This window comes from Eublepharis macularius, chromosome 5 (genome assembly GCF_028583425.1).
Source record: "Eublepharis macularius isolate TG4126 chromosome 5, MPM_Emac_v1.0, whole genome shotgun sequence".
Taxonomy (NCBI): Eukaryota; Metazoa; Chordata; class Lepidosauria; order Squamata; family Eublepharidae; genus Eublepharis; species Eublepharis macularius.
In genome coordinates, this window is record NC_072794.1 from 59,549,459 (window position 1) to 59,571,837 (window position 22,379).

At 46.6% G+C, this 22,379-nt stretch overlaps 1 protein-coding gene across 3 annotated transcripts in view; it reads left to right on the forward strand.

The window, feature by feature from the left end:
* ZNHIT6 (zinc finger HIT-type containing 6) overlaps window positions 1-22,379 on the forward strand; it is a 51,691-nt gene that overhangs the window by 20,167 nt on the left and 9,145 nt on the right. For all 3 annotated transcript variants that reach the window (XM_054979241.1, XM_054979242.1, XM_054979243.1), the window contains one exon: window positions 142-222. In XM_054979241.1, coding sequence (XP_054835216.1) covers window positions 142-222 — 81 coding nt within the window. The remainder of the gene's footprint in view (window positions 1-141; window positions 223-22,379) is intronic.

The window sequence follows — 22,379 nt, forward strand, 5'->3', positions numbered from 1 at the left end:
TGTAGAATAGTTTGCTGTGCCTTAATGTTATACTGTCCTGCAACAAGCGCATTACTCTGGTAATTTCCTTTTGAATATTGCACTGTAAGAAATTCCTTATAACATAGCAGAGAGAATCAAATATTATGCTTTATATTTTAGATTAAAAATCTACACGATGTCTCCTCCATCAGACATACAGATTTTAATGAAAGTTGATATGAGACTGCACAACTCCAGCAAGTAAGAGATTTAATTTACCTGTACAGAGGAAATTGTATATGTAAAGAAAAATGTATGTTAGTGCTAGGAGAGTGGCAACAAAATGACTGGGTTAGAAAGCTGTTCAGAGAGATGCTGGGTTGTATCCTGCTGCCATTCTGCTTGCAGAAACAGATATTTCCCCATATTCATCTTCGTTCTTCTGTGCCTCCACACATGGGACTGCGCAGGTGCAGGCCAGCCGCCGGAGAATTTTCTAGAGCTTCCATGGCTCCGAAGGGGCCGTTTGTCGCGCGCCTCAGCGACCGTTTTCCCGCCCAAACGGTCACGTGATCCTCTAGCGACCAACGGCCCCTTCCCTCAGTTCTCTTCTTGCCGCCGCTTGGAGAGAACGTGAGCTTCGTTGCTCTGTGCTTTTTTGTGCTTCGTGCTTTATTCTGACTGATTGCTTGGCTTTTGACTTCGGACTTCGTGACCTCGACTATTCTTCGGATCTCGTTTTGGACTTTGTTGTGGACTCGGTAATTTGACTCGGACTGTTTTTGACCTTCCTTTCGCGTGCCCCTGAAGATGGCCTCAAAGGCTCTCTTTAAGCATTGCCTCCAATGCCACACGAAAATGGCCAAGACCGATGGCCATGAACTGTGCCTGTTTTGTTTGGGGGAGACCCATAACGTGTCGGCCTGTAAGATTTGCCAGGGCTTCACCAGCAAGGCCCGGCAGGAGCGCAAGGCCCGACTGAACTCCTCCCTGTGGCAGAAGGTCATGTCCGGAGGCGCTCCGTTGCCCTCCCCCAAGGCTGGCCCTAGCCCCTCTGCCGAACGGCATTCAAGAGCTGGCTCAGTGGCCTCCGCGAGGTCGGGGTCGAAACCGCGTCCCCCGAGTACCTCGGCGTCGAGAGCGGCCTCTCCAGCGCAGGGACCGGTGCGGCCGCCCCGTAGCGCGTCATCTACCAGGTCGGATCCGAGACCTACGTCGGAACCGAGGATCCTGGTACCGAGTCCCCGGTCGGAACCAACGTCCGGATCGGTTCCGATGAAGCCTAAGAGGTCGAAGCCGAGGTCCCCTTCGAAGGCGAGGAGCGCGTCGGTTCCGAGGTCTTCTTCGGAACCGGCGAAGAAGAAGAAGAAGACCAAGCATCATCGGTCGCCGCGTCCCGCTCCTCAGGAGGAGGTCATCGTGCTTCCTCACACGCCTTCCCCTCATCTGGGCTCCCCTGAGCCAGAAGGCATCTCCGTGCCGGTGCCGGATCCGATGGCCTTCGAGACGGTGTCCGCAGAATTCTCGTCGGGGCCGGAGCCGAGCCCGCACCGTCGGAGCCGACCATCGCCTGCCCTTCGGTCGCCGAGGCTGGAACCGAGCCCGTCTCCTCGTCGGAGCCGTCCGTCGCCTGTCCGTCCGTCTCCACCTCCGGTCGGTCGTGAGCGGCATGGTTCCGGGGACAGTGTCCGATCAGTCCGGTCCACTGCGTCCCGGCATCGACAGGCTTCCTACCTCCCCTCGCCATACCGTTGCCAATGGGAGGGGGCACCTGCGGGCTTCTCCGTGTCGGAACCGAGGCCTTCGACATCGAGGTCGGCGTGGGCTCCCCCTCCACTCCGGGCTCAGGAATCCGAGCTCGGTTCCGATGAGGAGGAAGTGGGGAGTTTTGGCTACCAGTCGGAGTCCTGGTCCGAACCATCGCCAGCTGAGGAGCTAGTGCCATCTGCGGACTCGCCATTCGAGGACCTCCGCATCTACGCCGACCAGATGGCAAGGATGGCCAAGGCTCTCGAGATGGATATCTCTTCAGCAGTCCCCCAGACCAAGGACAAGCTCCTCAAGCGTATCTATGGGGATAATCCGGCGTCCGTTGGCTTCCCCATGCTCGAGGGTATTGAGGAGATTGTGGAGAAGGTGTGGCAGGTGCCCTGTGATCAACCTCCAACATCCAAGCGCATCGAGCAGCTTTACAAGATCAAGCAGGGCACCTGGCCGGCGTTGGTGAAGCACCCTCCACCTTCCTCCTTGGTCACAGAGGAGTTCAACCCCCGACGATCGGGTCACTCCTCGGTGCCTGCCGATAAAGAGGGCAAGAAGCTTGATGCCATGGGCAGGCGCCAGTACATTGTAGCTTCGCTGGGTCTGAGGATTGCCAACTACCAGACCATCATGGCAGGGTACCAACTGTACCTCTGGGAGAAGTTGGCGTCCTATACCCGAGACCTCCCTCCTGAGCAGAAGGCTGTGGTGTCCCTGCTGCAAACAGAGGCTGTCCGGCTGTCTAAACAGCAAATGAATGCTGGGAGCCACGCTGCTGACACTGCTGCTAGAGGGATGGCTTCGGCGGTGGTCCTCAGGCACCACTCTTGGTTGCGGTCGACGGCCCTGTCCCAAGAGGTGCGTTCCAGGGTGGAGAGCATGCCCTTTGAAGGGGACTCGCTGTTCTCCAAGTCCACCGACGAGACCCTGAAGAAGAAAAAGGAGGACAGGCAGACGGCGCGGTCTTTGGGTCTGGCTCCAGCAGACAAGCCCTCCTCCAGGTCACGGTACGCTCCCCGGTCCGGCCCTTACCATTACCAGGGCAGATACCAGCAACAGCAGCCGGGCTACCAACAGTATCCTGCCTACCAGCAGCGGCCTTACCCTCCCGCACAACAGCAGAGGAGGCGTCGGCCCTTCAAGCCTCGTCCGGCACAACAACCGGCCCAGCAGAAAGATCAGCAGGGCGCCGGGAGGCAGTACTGACGGGTCACGCCAGCCGTATCCCCGAACTTTTCGGACAGACTGAGTCCACTCCTCTCTGAGTGGGAGTCAATAACATCTGACTCATGGGTCTTAACGATTGTTGAACTGGGATACGGGCTGGAGTTTGTTGAGCTGCCTAGATGCAGTTCACCCCTGACAGCTGTCAATAACACTATGGCCGAGCTGGATGCGGAGATCGTGTCGCTCTTGGCCAAGGGTGCTGTGGAAGAATTGCCCTATGAGGATTCTGTACAGGGTTTCTTCTCTAGGTTCTTCCTGGTCCCCAAGAAGGATGGGGGCTTACGTCCCATTTTAGATCTGAGGGGCCTTAATGCCTTCCTCAAGGTGGCCAAATTCAAAATGGTTACGTTGGCGGCTGTGATCGCCTTGCTGAAACAGGGTGATTGGTTTGCGGTTCTTGACTTAAAAGACGCATACTTTCACGTGGGCATACGGAAGGAGCACAGGAAATACCTGAGCTTTGTTTACCGGCGAAGGGTTTTCCGGTATAAGGTGCTCCCCTTTGGCCTGTCCACTGCACCACGAGTGTTCGCGAAATGTGTGGCCCCTGTGGTTTCCTTCCTGCGGGAAGAAGGCTGTACCATCTTTCCGTACCTCGATGACTGGCTCATCGTGGCTGAATCGGAGTCTAGGCTGGTGCAGGACATTGGCTTGGTACTTAGCACTTGCCAACGCCTGGGGCTCCTGGTGAACTTGGAGAAATCCAAGCTGGTGCCCAACTGCAAAGTGTCCTACATTGGTGCACTGTTAGACTCTGTGGAGGGTAAGGCTCTGCTCCCCCTGGAGAGAGCTAGGTCCCTAAAGGGTCTGGTGTCCATGTTTAAAAGGAACCGATTCCAGTCTGTGCGCACTATCCAGTGCTTACTAGGGCATATGGCAGCGGCCACCTCTGTGGTGCCTTTCGCTAGGCTGCGTATGCGCCCGCTCCAGAATTGGTTTGTGCGGAGGTACGATGCTCTGCTGCACCCTCCGTCCCTCAAATTCTCTATCCCGAGGGTAATCCTCTCCTCCTTGGACTGGTGGCTGTCTGATGACAACTTGTTTAGAGGGACCCCTTTTGGGTATCAGCACCATGACATCACGGTTACCACTGATGCCTCTCTGTTGGGATGGGGGGCTTACTGTGGTGATGTGTCTGTGCAGGATGTCTGGTCTGAGAGGGAAAAGACCCTCCATATCAATGTGCTTGAACTAAGGGCCATTCGTTTCGCACTTGTGTCTCTTACAGCACTGCTGAGAAATCGTCAGGTCTTGGTGCAGACGGACAACACGACTGCCATGTACTACGTGAATCAGCAGGGTGGCACAGTGTCCATGGCCCTGTGCCGGGAAGCCACGCTCACTTGGCAGTGGGCTATCAGGAACGGCGTATCGCTCCGTGCTATACACGTGGCTGGGTCAGACAATGCCCGGGCAGATGCCCTCAGCAGGGTCCCTTTGCTGGACCACGAGTGGGAACTGAACGTAGAGTGCGTTGGGCCGATCTTCTAGATGTGGGGTCATCCAGTGATAGACGTGTTCGCCACTGCGGCGACCACCAAGGCCCACACGTTCTGTTCCAGGGCAGGGAGCGACCCCCTCTCTATTGGGGATGCCTTCCAGTTTACGTGGACGCAGGGCTTGCACTACATGTTTCCTCCATTCCCCTTGATTCCCAGGGTCCTGTGCAAGATAGAGGAGGACGGGACGGACTGCATCCTGGTGGCCTCCTTCTGGCCACGGCAGGTTTGGTTCCCGAAGCTCCTGCGGATGTCCCAACGGACATATGTGAGTCTGCCCCCTCGGCAAGACCTTCTCCTAAACGGGAGCCTAGTCCACCACGATCCCAGGAAGCTGCACCTAACGGCTTGGCGGATCGTTCCTCCCCGATAGGCTTTACTGACGAGGTACAGAGGGTCCTCCTGAATGCTCGTCGGCCATCCACTAGGCGCGCTTATGCAGCCAAGTGGCGCAGGTTTGAGCTCTGGGCACTTGCCAGAAGAGTGGTGCCTGACAGCAGTCCCTTGGGGGTTGTGTTCGAGTATTTGTGCCACTTGCGTGGCCTGGGCTTGAAGGTGTCCTCCCTCAAGGTACACTTGGCAGCGATATCAGCTGCTCACGCCCGAGTTGAGGGTGCTACGGTGTTTTCTCACCCACAATCCCGCCAGTTCCTTAAGGGCATGTACAATCTTTACCCACCTGTGTCGGCACCAGTGCCTCAGTGGTCGCTGTCCTTGGTGCTCTCACGTCTCATGTTGCCTCCATTTGAACCTATGGCTACATGCCCCTTGGATATGCTATCCTACAAGGTAGCATTCTTGGTGGCCGTCACATCGGCCAGGAGGGTCAGTGAGCTGTCTGCACTGCGGTCTGACCCTCCCTTTCTTGTGTTTCATCCCAACAAGGTGGTCCTGCGTCCCTGCCTCGGGTTCCTGCCCAAGGTGGTGTCCGCCTTCCACCTCTCGCAGGATATCTCACTACCTGCATTCTTTCCTCAACCTTCCTCTAAAGGGGAAAAGGCCCTTCATTCCCTAGACTTGAAGAGGGCCCTAGCCTATTACCTGGATAGGACAAAGGAATTCCGCACCTGTCCTCACCTGTTTGTATGTTTTGGGGCCAAGGACAAGGGTAACAGGGCTTCCTCACAGACCCTGTCTAGGTGGATTGTGGCGGCCATTAGCAAGGCCTATTCCCTGGCAGGGGTGGCTTGCCCGCTTCATGTCAGAGCCCATTCCACGCGGTCCCAAGCATCCTCTTCGGCACTCCTCAGGGGGGTGCCCCTGGTTAACATTTGTAAAGCCGCCACATGGTCCTCTGCAGACACCTTTGTCAGGCATTACGCCATTGATGTCAATGCGGAGCAGGATGTATCTGTGGCCAAGGCTGTCTTACACTCCCTTTTTTCCTGAAGGAGTTTTGGTATGACTTTCTTGGCGTACCTGCTGGGTACCCTTGAGTGGAAGAGTGTATATATGTACCTTGGGGTGTATATATGTAAATATTGAGTATTTATGTGTCCTTACACAGGTTTTTTACATAGATGTATATATGCATATCTATTTGTTGTTGTTCTTGTTTGCTCAATAAAATTGTGTTGGACTTCACCCCCGCCTTCCTTATTGTGTGAAGCTTGGTACACTCCCATGTGTGGAGGCACAGAAGAACGAAGATGAAAACAGGGTTAACATACCTGTAACTTATGTACATCGAGTTCTTCTGTGCTGACACACAACCCTCCCTCCTACCCTGCTGTGAACTCCAATGCACGATAATGTGATGGCTGTAACGGAAATTGGTGTTTTTAAGGTGTTATGGCTGAAGTGTGTTGGTCAAGCGGCGGCAAGGGAGAACTGAGCGAAGGGGCTGTTGGTCGCTGGAGGATCACGTGACCGTTTGGGCGGGAAAACGGTCGCTGAGGCGCGCGACAAATGGCCCCTTCGGAGCCATGGAAGCTCTAGAAAATTCTCCGGCGGCTGGCCTGCGCCTGCGCAGTGCCATGTGTGTCAGCACAGAAGAACTCGATGAACATAAGTTACAGGTATGTTAACCCTGTTTTCCTTTTCATATAGTATCCTTCTGTGCCCTCCCCACTCTCAGGCATTTCTGGGCAAAGGGAGAAAGTTGCAGACAAAAAATCATGCAATTATGGAAGCTATAGAAGGAAGAGAGAATCAGAGGAAATTTCCCCATCAGTAAAAGGATGCCCCTTACTATCATTAGGATTCAAAACACAAGAATGATCTAACTTGTGCAAATGATGTAGAAGAAATGGATAAAGAAGAATTTGTGTGTTTTGTGATTTTAAAAAAAACTTTAGGCTTTATCTTGGTCTGTGTTTTTATCTTCTGTGTTACAAACATTTTAATATATATTTTAACTGTTTGGGCTGGTGCAGATGTATTTGATATGTGTCATCCCGAAGTCCAGAAAGAACTTCTCCATCAGTGGAGGGAAAGTATCCTTGTATGGGTTGTACCAGCTCCTAACTCTGTTGACAGGGTATATGCAATTTTTTTGCAATGGCTTCCACTGCCGTAAGTTGCTCAACCCCTGTCCCGGTCCATACCCTGTCTACTTCGTAGACAGATAACTCTCTTTCTCATCTGGAAGAAGCAGAAGAAAAGTGTCAAAACACTTGAAGAACTCAGCAGCCAGCCCCCTTCACCTCCAGATTGCTAACAGGGAGGCTAACTCCCCTGCCAACAGCAGTCAGCAGGCCCTCTCCCACTCTGAAGCACCAGTAATGAATGAGCCTGTTGGCTGAGCCACCTACAGCTCATCCAAGCCAGTACCTCTCACCCCAGGAGGTCCTGGCAAGTGCCAGCACTGAAAGGGCACTCTGCTCACTGGCCTTGGCGGTGAAGGGGGCAACAGGGAAACTCTTTGGAGGGTGAGTTTTCCTTTCCCTTTCCCTCCCTCCCTCTGAATGATCATTGATGGGGCTTTACTCCACCTGGACCTCTGTACCTATATTACTAAGAAAGTGCTGAAGGATGTTAAACAGGATCTGAAGGAAAAAAGGCATGAAAAAGGAGATGCCATAGATGATGGGATGAGGATTTCTCCTTCCCTTTTCCCTATTCTTCCCTCCCCCAACACCAGAGGAGATGAAGAAGGGAATCCAGCAGATGCCAGCACTGTTCCTCTGAGGAACCTGGCCTTTATTTCCTGATCCCCGAATCACCCACAGGACCGGCCATTGCTGATCATCTTCTAGGCCCAGCAGACTGTGAGGCATTGGTTTCCAGGGCTAGGCCACCCTCAGTCTCCACGAATAGACATTCTAACCCTCTGGCTATTCAGAGTCGCTGCACTCCAACTCTGATTCAGATTCCATGGCTTCAGGTAAGGGAGACGGGGAGTGGTTGGAGGAAGACACAACCGCTTCAGGCCCAGCCTTGACCAGGTTGTTCCAATAGGAGGATTATCCATATCCATGCCAACTGGGAAAGGTCATGTCCAGACTAACAATTTCAAGACAAGCTGCCCCCAGGCTCCTCAAGACATCTCTAACAGGAATGCAAGTTTTTTTCACCAACCAACACCAGCTCCCACCATCATCCCTTTTACAGATTCCTTTGAGGTTCTTAGAAGTGAGTGGGCCTCCCTGGGCCAAGAGAGAAGCGTAACCTCATTCTCAAAAAGAATATACACCCTTCCCCCCTTCCCCTCGGAAAGCCCTGGCCTGGTTGCTGCTCTTGTTTCTGGGGGTGATAGTTTCAAAAGGTGGGGACAACACCTTCAGAGATCATAGTGACAGAAATAATGAATTATTCCTTAAGAAAGCCTATTATGAGGCCTCGGCCCTTGTTATCCGAGCAAGTGAAGCCTCCTCTGTCTTCTCCAGAGCCTTCATCATGTGGGCAAAGGAACTTTTAGAGGATATAGCCCCTGATCCAACCAAGCTTAAACAAAATCTTTGTAAAATAAAGATAGCATCTGAATTCTGAGCAATGTCCTCTTCTTCCAGAAAAAAAGATGACAACAAATCAAGCCAAAGTTCCTTTCATGCCCCCAGAGAATCTCTCCAGCATAGAGATTTGATATTCCGGATTCTGCAAGATGACTTGGGTCTTGTTTCACCTCCAAGCCCACTTCAACATCATAGAGCCGGAACAAACGTGACGAAATACCTAGATTCAACTCGTGTTCTCTTACCTCAAGGTTTGTCGGGAAGTGTAAGTGTCCTTGCAGCTTAAAGTTTAGCATTTACAGAGCAGCAGGGAGAGAAGTGCAGGTGTCCTTGCAGCTTAAAGTTTAGCATTTACAGAGCAGCAGGGAGAGAAGTGCAGGTGTCCTTGCAGCTTAAAGTCTCCCGGTGCAGCCAGGCGTCGCTCTGCAGGGCCAGGTTGGGTGAGGGGAAGGGAAAATGCCGTGATGCACCTTGAGAGTGGGAGGAAAGGCGCCCCACGCCTGCACTTCCCTCCCTGCTGCACTGTAAATGCTAAACTTTAAGCTGCAAGGACGCCTGCACTGTAAATGCTAAACTTTAAGCTGCAAGGACACCTACACTTCCCGACAAACCTTTAGGTAAGAGAACACAAGTTAATCTAGGTATGTTTTGAGTCTTAGGGCCCTTGGCCAACAAGTTGGCAAAGAAGCCAAGCCCTTCAATTCCTGGCACCACAGTGAGAGGCTGACTTGGGCTTTCACTCCAATTTGGTTTTGTTCCACTCAGAACAAGTGGGTGCAGCAGACTGTCAGTCAGGGGTATGTCATAGCCTCCTCCACATGCCACCCCCTCAAGAAACAGGTTTCTCCTTTCCTGAAGATCCAGCAAGCCACAACAACATCAACTTATACTCCAAGCCATCAGTCACCTGCTGGACATGCAAGCCATAGAACCAGTACTATGAAGGAAAACTTTTCTGAGACTTACTTTATTGTATTGTCGAAGGCTTTCACGGCCGGAGAACGATGGTTGTTGTGGGTTTTCCGGGCTGTATTGCCGTGGTCTTGGCATTGTAGTTCCTGACGTTTCGCCAGCAGCTGTGGCTGGCATCTTCAGAGGTGTAGCACCAAAAGACAGAGATCTCTCAGTGTCACACTGTGACACTGAGAGATCTCTGTCTTTTGGTGCTACACCTCTGAAGATGCCAGCCACAGCTGCTGGCGAAACGTCAGGAACTACAATGCCAAGACCACGGCAATACAGCCCGGAAAACCCACAACAACCACTTACTTTATTATCTGTCATGCCCCCACAAAATAGCAGTGGCAATTCTAGGCATAAAACTCCTCAACAGACTCTTGAGAAGGAGAAGATTTCATATGGAGACCCTTTAGTCTGTAGTGGAAGCTTTCCAGGCAGGAGACTTCTTAGAAGTTTAGTAAGTAAACTTAGGAGGTTTACTTACACATCCCCATATTTCCCAGATTCAGACAGAATATTTACTTTGCCTGTGGTCACCAACACTTTCAATACAGGACCCTTCCATTCAGGCTTCACCCTGTGTGTTTCTGGGAGAAAATATTTATTCTAGTTATGTCAGGCAGCCAAGTATGGAAGCCTGAAAGATCCCTTTCTGCCAAGTTCAGTGAATCTGCGTGGAGTTCTGAGAAATTCTGTCGAAGTTTGGCAAACTGTGTGTGCACCAGAGAGAGTATGTGTATATTTGAGTGATAAATTGATCTGTCTAGTTCAGGCAAACTGTGTGGGAGGCCTGAGTGAATCTATACCTCTTTGTTTTAGATGAAAGTTTATGCTGTTAGTGAAGACCTGTGTGGAAAATTAGTCTGTGCGACTGGGTTGGTGAATATATAAATCTTTGAAACCACCAAGCTTAAGAACTATTCTGAAACTAATATGATTATCAAAACTCTGGAACCATTACACATGTACTTACAAATAAATTCTACTTTTGTTTAAGAAAAATATCCTCCAATCTCACAACCACCCTCATGTGTTGACCATTCTTTCAAACTACTATGTATAACAAGACTTTTTATATTACAAGTTACAACAAGGAGGTCTGAAGTAAAAGTTTTTCGTGGCAGTGAAAACCTTTTGAGGGAGTCAGGGATATACAGGTCACACAAATACAAAAGAGGTGTTCTTGAGGTAAAAGCTTGGATTAAGTAGAGAACACTTAAGCTCTGTGTGAGTGGAATTAAAAAGTGAGTTGGCTGTGACCAGAGCCCTCCTGAGGCCAGGCGGGGCATCCTTGGGGCTGGGGACCGACAACAGCTGTTTATCACTGACTACCCTCCGGGGAACATATGACGGTCATGTGGGTATGCTGGTCCCAGTCTGTTAAGGGCTTTATAAAACGGGTCCTCGTTCTTGTTTTGTAGCTTGCACCCCCCCACACACTGACTCTTACTGTTTTTGAACTCTGTATGGTTGCTGAAGTGTTTTCTGCTACCTGCTTTTGTTCTCTGGACCTGCTCACCTGGATTGGTGCTAGCCAAGAATTTTGAGATTTTGAAACCTTGTTTGGCCTCTTTTGGTTTAGCCTGAAAAGCAGCCTTGGGCTTAGAACCTGAAAATCTGTTTATTTGTGTTAGTTTAGTTATCTAGTGTTGCACACTTCACACTTGTATATCTGTACCCTCCTGCACTTCTGTTAATAAACTTTTTGGAGTATAACCATGTGTACTTTTGGGGAATTCGCAGGCTTCAATCTGAATCCAGTACTTTGGTCCATTTTGGTCAGAGCTGTCAGGTGTTCACCTGTCATACTCAATAAGACCCTGTGTACTATTTGTTTCTGCTCTGATGCTAATGGTATAACTAAAGGCTGTGGCTATTTCATGATTGGGATGGGAAAGTATGCAAAGGGGGGCTGCCTCTACTGATATCTGTATGTTCTTCTATACTCCTCTGGCTGAGCCTGGGAAGTGATGCTAGCACAGACACTCAAAACCTTGAGATTTTTCCCCCACCAACTCTGCTTTCTCCTGCCTGGAAGCTTTCACTTGAACTCAGCTAATAGTTACTTCAAAGGGATGGGGATTTTGGAATTTGTCCGTGCTTCGAATCCTACATATGCTTTATGCTTGTAGAGAAATGCCATTTCTGTCAAGGATGGTGTAGGGTACTGAACTGGTAGGTTATCAATAAAGATCTTAACTCATGCAGTAAAGTCTTTTTGAGAGTCACTTGGCAGATCCTTATAATAGCTACTCAAATAATTATTCAGTGGAACTCAATCTGCGGAGTGGTCTACCTTGCAGGGTTGATTGAGTTCATGTCTAAAACCTGGTAGGGCTGGTAACTTGCCTTTCTCTTCCACAGCTGAAAGTTTAGTCGAGAGAGGCTGGTGGCAGCTCATTATCCTGGAAGTTTGGAGTGTGTTGCTCTTGAACTTCCACTCAGGGCTGCTTGTGGTCACAGCCATCCTTAACAACACAGACATAGACTCTCAGGCTCCACATAGTTTGTCTGTTTTGATCAGAATCATTTCTCTGAGAAACACACAAACTCTCTCAGTAACACACAGTTTCATTGAGTTTGGCAGAATAACACACAGACAGTTCAGGCTCCACTCAGGTTGCTTGAGTTAACTAGAATAATCTCTCTCTTAATATATACAAAGGGTGACTGAAAAGCTTTCCCTCAGCACTGACTCAAAACTGCTGTTCTTTCTGCCCCCTATGGTGCAGCCACAGTCCAATCAGATAGCACTCCACTCACCCAGCCAGCCCCCTCTCTTTCCTCAGAGGCCTGTGTTTAAACTCACAGCAACCATTTTAAAGAACCCACATTAACAAGCAGAAATAAAACACACAAACTTAATTACTTGCAAAACATTACAGTGGGCTATAAATGAAAGTAATAATAATAAGCATAGCTGCAACAGAGGATAGAATCAGACTACCAAGTACCAAAATTTGGACAAATTACTTCTTTAAAATCCTTGCCATTTGGTAATATAGTAAATCAATTAATTAGAAAAAAAGTATGATGCCTCTTCAGAAATGTCCTCAGATCATTCATAAAATAAAAATAAAAAATAATGAAAACTCAGTTAATAAAAACCAATAGCATAAGACATAAAGTAGCCTATATGATCCTCATAAAAGTACTCAGGTTAGAAGTAGATTGTAAAAACAGTTAAAAAGCTCACTCACTCCCCCTTAGTGAAAGCCTGGGTAAAAAGAAACACTTTGGCTTAGTGTCTAAAAAAGTAATTTTTGTTATTCCTGTATGTGAGTGGAGGGCTGGGGAGTAGTGCTAAGCAAGGCTTAGCTGAAACGTGATTCTTTTTAAAAATGTCTGTCTTGTTTTCTGAATAAATTAATAATGTGCAATGCATTGTGTTTGGGATGCCTTCAAAATGACTTCATGCATAGGATTATTGCTTTTTCCAGTAAGGGAAGGAAAGATACAACTGCCAAATTACTCAGTCTAGTTTGGTAAGTACACCTTCGCATTTTCCCTAGAGACTCGCTGCAACAGCCTTTGTAAGCAAATGATTTTGATATTAATGAAGTGAGTGTTAGGTATTAACATTTTAAATGGCTAGAATGATGACAAATCTCAAATGATTAGTGTGACATTCTGATACTTGAATATTACAAATATCTGTTGCTGGTTAATATTTTCCTTAAGCCATTTTTCTAAGAAAACCAGGAAACCCTGTTGTACTGTTGTTCTTATGTTAAGAGGACTGGAAGACCTGTGCTTGTGCTTAACTCCTCACTCAGCCATGCAACTGACTGGGCTGGTGGGTGTCTTCTGTCTATCGGCCTAACCTACCTTATAAGAATATAGTGAGGAGAAAATAAGGAGAAAACTGTATATATCTCCCAGAGAAAGGATGGGATGGATGGATAAGAGGTTCCACATGCTGGGTTAAGGAGTGCTACAGAGTTGAATTCAAATGTGATTAACATTAGTATAAATAAGTCGTTTCTGTGACTTTTGTACCTGCAGTACCTAAATACTTGCTGGACCCTATGAACTAGTTTAGAACAAAATTTCTGTTGATTCAAGTTGTGATTACCTACCAACAGCTAGTAGTACCTATTAGGGATGTACACTTGAAAAAGATTTGGGTTTCCTGGTTTGGGTATACTCGAAGAAAGAAAACAGTTAGAAACCCTCCTCCCCCTCCCATGGGGGGGGAAGCGGCAGGAAGTTTAAAGCCACCCTTTTCTTGCCGCTTGCAAGCGACTCGAAAAGGTTGGTTTTAAGTTTCAAACACCCCACCACTTTCTTCACCCAGGAGGAGGAGGAAACCCTCCTCCCCCTCCCGTCAGAGGAAAAAGCAGCAGGGTGGGAAGTTTGAAAGCAAGCCGCACTTTTCTTGCTGTTTGCAAAAAAATATACGAATCGCTTTGGAAAGCTTCACTTCAGGATTCCTGAATCAGCTGAGCAATGCTGGAGATGATTCAAGAATCCCAAATCTTTCCAAATAGGGCCCAATTCGAGTTAAAAACCCGAATTGGAAACCAGAAGCACACGTCCCTATACATTAAAAGTATTTTTCGTGTGCCAGTTCAAATTTCTACCTTGCTTTTTCCTATGATACTGGCCTATGTGAATCTGGTTATTTTTAGTATGGATGTTGTAGGAAAGAGAGCTTAGATATGGATATTGCAAGACTTTTTGTCTTTAAGGTGCTTCTGGACTCGAATCTTGCTGTTCTGCTGCAGATCCATACAGGTACAGCTTAAACTACTTGTAGTATAGAAAAGAGCAAGAGTCCAGTAACCCCTATAAGACTAACAAAATTTGTGGTAGGATATGAGCTTTCCTGAGGTATCTGAAGAAGTGAGCTGGGGATCACGAAAGCTCATCATACCCTACCACAAATTTTGTTAGTCTTATAGGTGCTACTGGACTCTCGATCTTTTCTAAGGCTACAGACAGACTAACACAGCTACCCATCTTGATCTACTTGTAGTATAGTTGCACTGGAGTTGGGCAAGATATGGGATATCAAATACTGAAGGCTTTTAACAACTGTATTAAATGCGACAGAGGCCCTCAGTTAAATATTTAGGAATTGTGATTCTGAACATTGAAACTCCTATGCTACAACCTTTGTACATCAGTTAACATGGAGAGGTGTGCAATCTGGGTTTGTGAACTGACAAAAATAGCCAGATTTATGCTGGTCTGGTGTAATCCTTCTTAGCCAGTTCACTTAGAAGAATCTTGGATTCTATCCAGACATCCAGACTCTGCTGGGCTGCATTATTCGACCAGAGCAGGCAGCCACTACAGGCAGCTGCAGCAGTAAGTGAGAGGGCAGTGACGCAAATGGAGCCAAGCTGAGCTCCATGCCGCAGCAGGATAATGGGGTGAGGCTGGCAGGGTGGAGGAGGAGACAGCAGGCAGAGTGGATTCCCATCCCGTTCTGCCCCTCCACCCCTGCCCAGGCCTCAAAAGAACCTTTCAGGCTGCCATTGCTGGAGGATGCCTTTTAAACTCTGCAGCTCAGCATCAGCAGCCTCAGCCCCCCTTACTAGAGGAGTCTTTTGTGAATAATCGGGAATAGGTTGCCTACAAATTTGGTGGCGTTTGCTGGAAAAATTCCCCCCAGCCCCAAGATGTTTTCCCTCATAGGGAATAATGGCCAGATAAATATGGGATTCTCAAGCCTGATCAGAGAATCTAACCCAGATTTCAGGGATACCGAATTTTTGGGGTTTGGGGAGGGGTAGTTGGTATCCCTGAAATGTCCACCTGGATTTTTGGGGGGTGCACACCTCTAGTAATACTTCCAGTAACTTTCTAATGCAGCCTCATTTTCTCAGTAAGTGATAAATCACCTTCTCATTTACTGAGAATTCATTCTGACCGTGAGTCAGAAAGTGAATTCATTCTGAGTAAGGGAGGGTTAAGGGAGTGAGGGAGGGTTATTTCTTGCAGCAACATTTACTGAAGAAAATACAAATAAACATTGTACAAAGAATAGTATTATATTGAAAGTTGAAGACTTAAAACATTTTAAGAAACGATTGATTGGATCCACTGTTGACCTCCGTTCATAGAAGTGCACTTCCATTCAGAAGATTTTTGCTGATTTCCCCTTTCATCTGCTGACCCCCATGTTCCACTACGTGTTATTCCTCTGGAGCCATAGACATGCACACACCTGGAACAGCATTTTGGGTGGCACAGTAGGCTGCTGTTGGATAAGAGAACTGGAAAAGATCCCTTCTGTTAGCAGACTTCCCCTTGTGCTCCTTTGGATCCAGCCCAGTGCATTTTTTGAGCATCAAGTGCATTGTTTCTAGTGTGTTCTGTTTCTTCATGTTGAAGATGGTTATGGCTTTCTGCAGCAGATAGAAAAAGTTAATCAAAAACTTTCTGGAAGGTTCTGTTTAGAATGGAGATACCAAAGTCTACTTCAAAGTATGTGAATGTTTTAGAATCTGGGGTTAAATTTCTAAAATAAAGGGCAGTGAAGGTACAGCTGGAAATAGTGCTACTTTCATTGCTTCCATCACTTAAGGTGGGTTTGAGGTGGGAATGTTGCATGTTGTCTGAAAGAACCTCCGTAACTATTTCCACTTAGCCTTGCCAAAAGGGAATCCCTCTGTTTATCTATCCTTGGCGGAAATGAACTAGAACTGTTCTTCTGACCTTGTCAGGAGATGTTTGCACTTCCTTCCTTGGCAGAGAGGTGGGAACATGTTTATTTTTTAAGGGTTAGTGGCTGTTGGCAAGCAGATGACAAACTTTTGTAAGAATATCAAAACCTATAATGGGGAATATAAAATACAGTGTTAAGAGCTTGCTTTTGTATCATAGTATATGTGAGAGCGTAACCTCAGCTTTCTCTTATTCATGAGAAGCAAAGCACCAGATGAAACAAATACATGGGAGTCTTAATATAATTTCATTGTCTTCACAGTGGATTAAATACCTTGTGTTTCTGTTCCAAATGCCCTTACCCAGAACCACAAATAACTACACAGAATTATGCAATGCCTACTGCATCAGCTTTTCTTTCTCACCATGTTTTGTCATAAGTATAGTTTGGCAAAATGAGGAGACTACTTAAGATTCTTTTGTCCTCGTGGTTTGTGTGTGTTTTAATATTTACATTCACATTCTGAACTGGGAGTTTGGATAGGACATAGACGTGGGTGGAGTGGAAGTTATTCTATTTGCAAATCTGGAATTACTGCACTGGCCTGAGTCCAGTGGGTTTTTTTGGTTGAAGTGAATTCTTCAGCAGCAAAATCCTACAGGCCCTTTGTATCATCTAAAATTCTATGCAACTGTACACTCTCTATTCTAGTCTGCCGTTCCTTAAGTTTAACATATCCCTAAATAAAAGCATCTGATTATAGAACACCTTTCTCTGTAGAAAATTATTTAGTCTACTAGTTAAAATGATAAATCAGTGTAGACTTCAGCTTCAGTGTGCACCAAGTCTTTCATCTTATCTTCCATCTGTTTGGAACATCCCAGGCTGATTTGGTTGTTTGGGGGCAAACTCATGCATTTTCTAGCATAACAAAATAGTCGAGCTTGAAAAATGCATAGTTACAAAGGCTGCCAGTCAGATGTGAAGCTCGCATATACCCTAGGTACAAAAAATGCTGTACTGATCCTTAATGTTGGACCTGTTAGAACAGTGATGCTTACTCAGTTGCTTGGAAGGCTCTTGAACATACCACCTGTGGGTTTTCTAAGTAGCATTCTCTAATGTGGCACCTTCTTCATGTTCCAGGAAAGCAGACAATGTCATTGTCTGATAGGGCTTGTGGTCAATATATTGTTCCCACCTTGAAACAGTTGCCCGAGGGCCCAGAAAAAGGATGAGCTGTGACTATCCCTAAGCTGCAAGTCTTGTTTTAGGGCAAAGTTCCTACCTTCTTCAACAGTCTCCCACCCTTCTTCATATGCACTCTTATTCCATCATCCAGGTGGCTGCTGGGAGGAGAGCAAGCTGGCCTAAGAGGAAGAAGAGTAAAGCCACTACAGCAGTCACCAGGAAAAGAACGTGCTAGCCGTGGGGGTTGCTGATGGTTTTACTCCTCTTTCTCCATGGAAAGTTTGCTCCCCTCCAGCACTTTGCCATCTCACTATCTCAGCTGAACTGCTGTGCCTCATGCTGATGAGAGAGTGGGACAGGAAGTCCTTCCCCTCACTCTAGATGATACGCAAGGGCTGGGTAAGGTTCAGCAGTGGTGGGGAGAGACAACACTGCATGCTCATAGATATTCTGGAAATTAAAAAGGTTATAGTTGTATATTTACTATTAATAGTTATATCATGTTGTGTGTGCATATTTGGTGGGGTGTTGCGCAGGGCATACAGTACTTATGTAGTGTTTTGGTTGATGGTAACTGAGAATGTGGTTCTTCATGAGTCACAAAGTGACAACCACTGAGTTAGAATGACTCTTCATGGGAAAGAGCAAGAGTCCAGTAGCACCTATAAGACTAACAAAATTTGTGGTAGGGTGTGAGCTTTTGTGAGTCACAGCTCACTTCTACAGATACAGCTAGAATGTGAGTCCATCTGTCCTTGTATCTTGGAGAGTGGAGTAATCCTATGCCAAATGACAACAGCAGGTAAGCTCAAGACAATGCATCCACCAGGCCTGAATCAAGACCTAGGCTTCTGTCCCATTACTAGTGCTGATTTCTCCACACCCACCACCCCTCTGCATTCCCCACCCTATCCAATCACACCTGCTGTTATCGTTCACTGGCTTTTGTCATTTACTTGCTGTCATCATTCGGCATCTGAAATCACTCCACTCTCCAAGATATAAGGACAGATGGACTCACATTCTAACTGTATCTGATGAAAGTTCACACCCTACCACAAATTTTGTTAGTCTTATAGGTGCTACTGGACTCTTGCTCTTTTCAGCAGACTAACATGACTATCCATCTTGATCTGTCTTCATGGGAACATACTAATGATGAGCACTAGTCCTTAAATTTGCTTCAGGAATATAAGGCTAGGAGTTCAAAGGACTCTGCCTTAAATAAGCAAGGAAGAAAGGTGAGGACAAAGTTTTCTTCCTGAGATTCAGTTAATTGTACTCCTGGATTTCTGTATACCCTTTCTAGGATACGTTGAATGGAGTGATTGGTGTATGGAGATGCTGCATTTTGTTGCTGTTCTGAAACAGCTGTTATCTGCGAAGCAGTTTGACAGTTTTGTACCTGTCATTTCCCCCATGTTGCATAGCCAACAGGAAAAATAATGCTGGGAAAGGAAATCATTTCTATTTCCTGCTGCCTCAAAATGCGCCTTTCCCTCCCTCCCTTTTTGTCTGTTCTGGATGCCATACCTACATTCTCTATAATTTAGGATTACCCAGCATGGTGCCCATGGGCACCATGGCACCTGCCAGCACCTTTATTGGTGCCTACCAAGTGTTTTTAGAAAGTAGGTGGGCCCAAGTGGGACTGTTGCCCAGCAGGGCTTCTGATTGGCTGTTCAGATATTTAAAAAATTGCTTCAGCAGCAGCTGTCTCCACAGTGCAAGAATCTTCACTATTTAATTGAAGGTAAGCTGTGTATATGAAAGAAAATATTTTAAAAGAATATGTTCATTTTAAAGGGCATCCTGTTAAACAGCTTCTGCCTGAGATGTCAAAGAGTTATTATAGTTATGCATGACTTTACTCCATGCCACTTGTGGGTGGCTTCACCTCATGAAGCAGCCATTTTGTACATACACCCATCACTCTGTGTTAGAATTCAAAAGATTCCCAGTTTCATAAAGGTTGGGGACCCCTGCTATAACTATTTTTTCTTATTTGTGTTTAACTCTTAGCAGTTTCTCCCGTTTCTGGAGATTTATAGTAAATATTTATACTTTTTAAGATAACATTAAATGTAAAATCATGCTCCCAGTTAGGTCACTTTAAAATCCACTGTTGTTAATATAATTTAAACTATTTGGATTGCAACCATTTCCTTTTCTATTCACTGTTTTTAGTATGCCTGGCTTTTTGTCCAGTAATTGTGTTAATTTTAAAGCATTTTAATTTTAATATATTTTAATGTTAATGTGGTTTACAGAGTAGTATAAAGAGGACAGGCGTCTGCCTCAAGGAGCTTGCATTCTCTTCCATTGCTTTTTTGTTTATCTGCATACATGTGGAATTGCTGCATACACTTTTGTTCATCGTCATTCTTCCGTGCAGTCCCACATGAGACTGTGCATGCCACAGGACAGCTCCTCGGAAAAAATCTTTAAAACTTTAAAATGCTCAATCAGAGGTCACTTCTCCCGAATCACGTAAGGACCCACTTTCTGGCCAAAATGGGCATGTGATATAGGAGGAGTGACCTCCCCTCAGTTCTCTCTGAGCTGTTGTGAAGAGAGGACTTAACTTGTTGCTCTGTTCCTTTTTGCTTTTACTTGGATTCTACTGACTTTACTGACTTTTCGAACCATCTTGGCTTCTCTTTCAGACTGTGGACTGGGTGCTGACAATTTTTGGCTTCTTTGTCCTTCTGTGAGTCTTAAAACCTCCTAGCTATGTCTGAGGCAAAGGCTCTGTTAAAAAAATGTGCCCAGCGTTCAACCAAAAGGACACTCTCAGGCCAACATGACATGTCTTTTGTGCCTTGGCAAAGGACATAATGTGGGAGCTTGTTCAGTATGCTGACACTTTATCCCCCAAGGCTTGTACTGAGAGAGCCATTCGTCTTAAGGCCGCTTTATGGGAGAAGGTGTTTGTGCCAAGGATCAGGCCCCTTCCCTCCCAAGGGAATGTGGCCCTCTTTGACCCCTGATCACCATTCCAGAGTGGGGTCTGTAATCTCGAACAAGTCAGTGGCAGTTGGAACCGACCACTGCTAAGTCTGCCATGACTGTGCCTTCAGAGCTAGACCAGCTCTTGGATCCACCTGCTAAGAAGCCAAAGAAGATGAAGCATATGGTTGTCGTGGATTTTCCGGGCTGTATCGCCGTGGTCTTGGCATTGTAGTTCCTGACGTTTCGCCAGCAGCTGTGACTGGCATCTTCAGAGGTGTAGCACCAAAAGACAGAGATCTCTCAGTGTCAAACTGTGGAGAAGATGTTAGCAGGTAATTTATATCTGCTCAGGAAGGTGGGTTTGGGTTGCATCATCCTGTAAGAGTTTCCCAGGGTGTGGAATGTTAATGGAATGCTAATGCTTCACTGTATCCTGAGGAGGTTCTTTGAATTGGTGCTTGACATGCTAATCTTATCTGCAGGGCTATTGTAAGATGTAGAGTATTTTGTTAGCCTGGTGTTTTTTAGGACTGGAAACCAAGCTCTATTCATTCTTAAAGTCTCTTCTTTCCTGTTGAAGTTGTGCTTATGCTTATGAATTTCAATGGCTTCCCTGTGCAATCTGACAAAGTAGTTGGAAGTGTTGTCCAGTATTTTAGTGTCCTGGAATAAGATACTTTGTCCTGTTTGAGTTAGGCTATGTTCAGCCACTGCTGATTTTTCAGGTTGGCCAAGTCTGCAGTCTTTCATGTTCTTTTATTCTTGTCTGGATGCTACACTATGTGGTCCCGATGTAAACTTGTCCTCAGCTGCAGGGTTGTTAAGCCTGTCCAAACAGAGGTACGTATGCCTACTAGTATCACAGAACATACTGACATGCGGGGAACCATACTACCGCAACCCCAGCTCGTTACATCTAACAGCATGGCATATCCATGCAGGGATCTAGCTTTGTCCTTAGAAGTGCAAAAGGTATTGCTCGGAGACCATCAACAAGGACGTTTTACAATGCCAAATGGAAACTTTCTTGTTACTGGGCTCAGCCTAGGAACCTAGCACCTATAGACTGCTTTCTGAATAATATTATGGAGTACATCTGTAGCCTAAAATCAGAAGGCTTAGCCACTGCTTCCTTAAAGGTTCACCTGGCAGCCATTTCTGCTTTCCACTCTCAAGTGGAAAGCAAGACTGTTTTCACATTGCACTAGCCACCAGTTTCTCAAGGGAATGTGTCAGCCCCAATCCCACAGTGGTCACAATCACTGGTACTAGCCCAATTTATGTTGCCCCCTTTGGAGCCAAAGGCAACTTGCTTACTTGCATTATTATCACTTAAGGTGAGCTTCTTGGTAGCTGTTACTTCAACCAGGCATGTTAGTAAGCTGGCAGCACTTAGGTCAGACCCACCATTCTTGGAAGTTTTTGGACAAAAGGGTAGTCTCCAATTTTTACCCAAGGTTCTTTCACCTTTCCATTTGAATCAGGAGATTATCCCTGCCTGTCTTCCCTAATCCGAAATCAAGGGCAGAAAGAGTACTCCATGTCCTAGATTTAAGGAGAGTTTTGTCTTTGTATTTACACAGAATGCAAGACTTTTGCGCCGATTCCAGTCTGTTTATTTGTTATGGAGGCCCAAAGAAGGGCAAAGGTGCCTCATCACAAACAATTGCCAAGTGGATTGCCTCTGCCATTAGAAAATTGTACCAGCAAGCTGGTGTAGAATGTCCTTTACAGGTCGAAGCTCATTCAACCAGAGCTCAAGTGTCTTCCTTGGCTTTCCTGAGGAGTGTACCCATGTCTCAGATTTGTAGGGCAGCTACATGGTCCTCTTCTGGCACCTTTGTAAAACATCATGCTGTTGATGTTGACACAGCACAGGACGTAGCAGTGGTGAGAGCTGTTTTACAATCTCTATATTCACCTAAGAATGATAACATTTAGGTGATGTTCACTTAACATGAAGCTTGCAGGAAAGGTTCACAGGCTACATATATGAAGGGGTGTGTGTGTGTGTGTGTGTAAAATCATAGAGATGAGTGTATAGAGACTTTGACCAACTGAGTTACCTCTGTTTTTCTATCACAGTGAATTGTTACTTGTGCATATCAGGTTTTTGCACTAGAGAGTTTTTGACTTTGATGTTTGTTAATAAAGAATGTTGTTGAGAGATTCACCCCGCCTCTTTTCATTGTGTCTAACTTGATAATCTCCCATGTGGGACTGCACAGAAGAACGATGCTGAAAACAGGGTTGTAAATACCTCTGACTATTGTTCATCGAGTTCTTCTGTGCAGGCACACATACCCTCCCTCCTGCCCC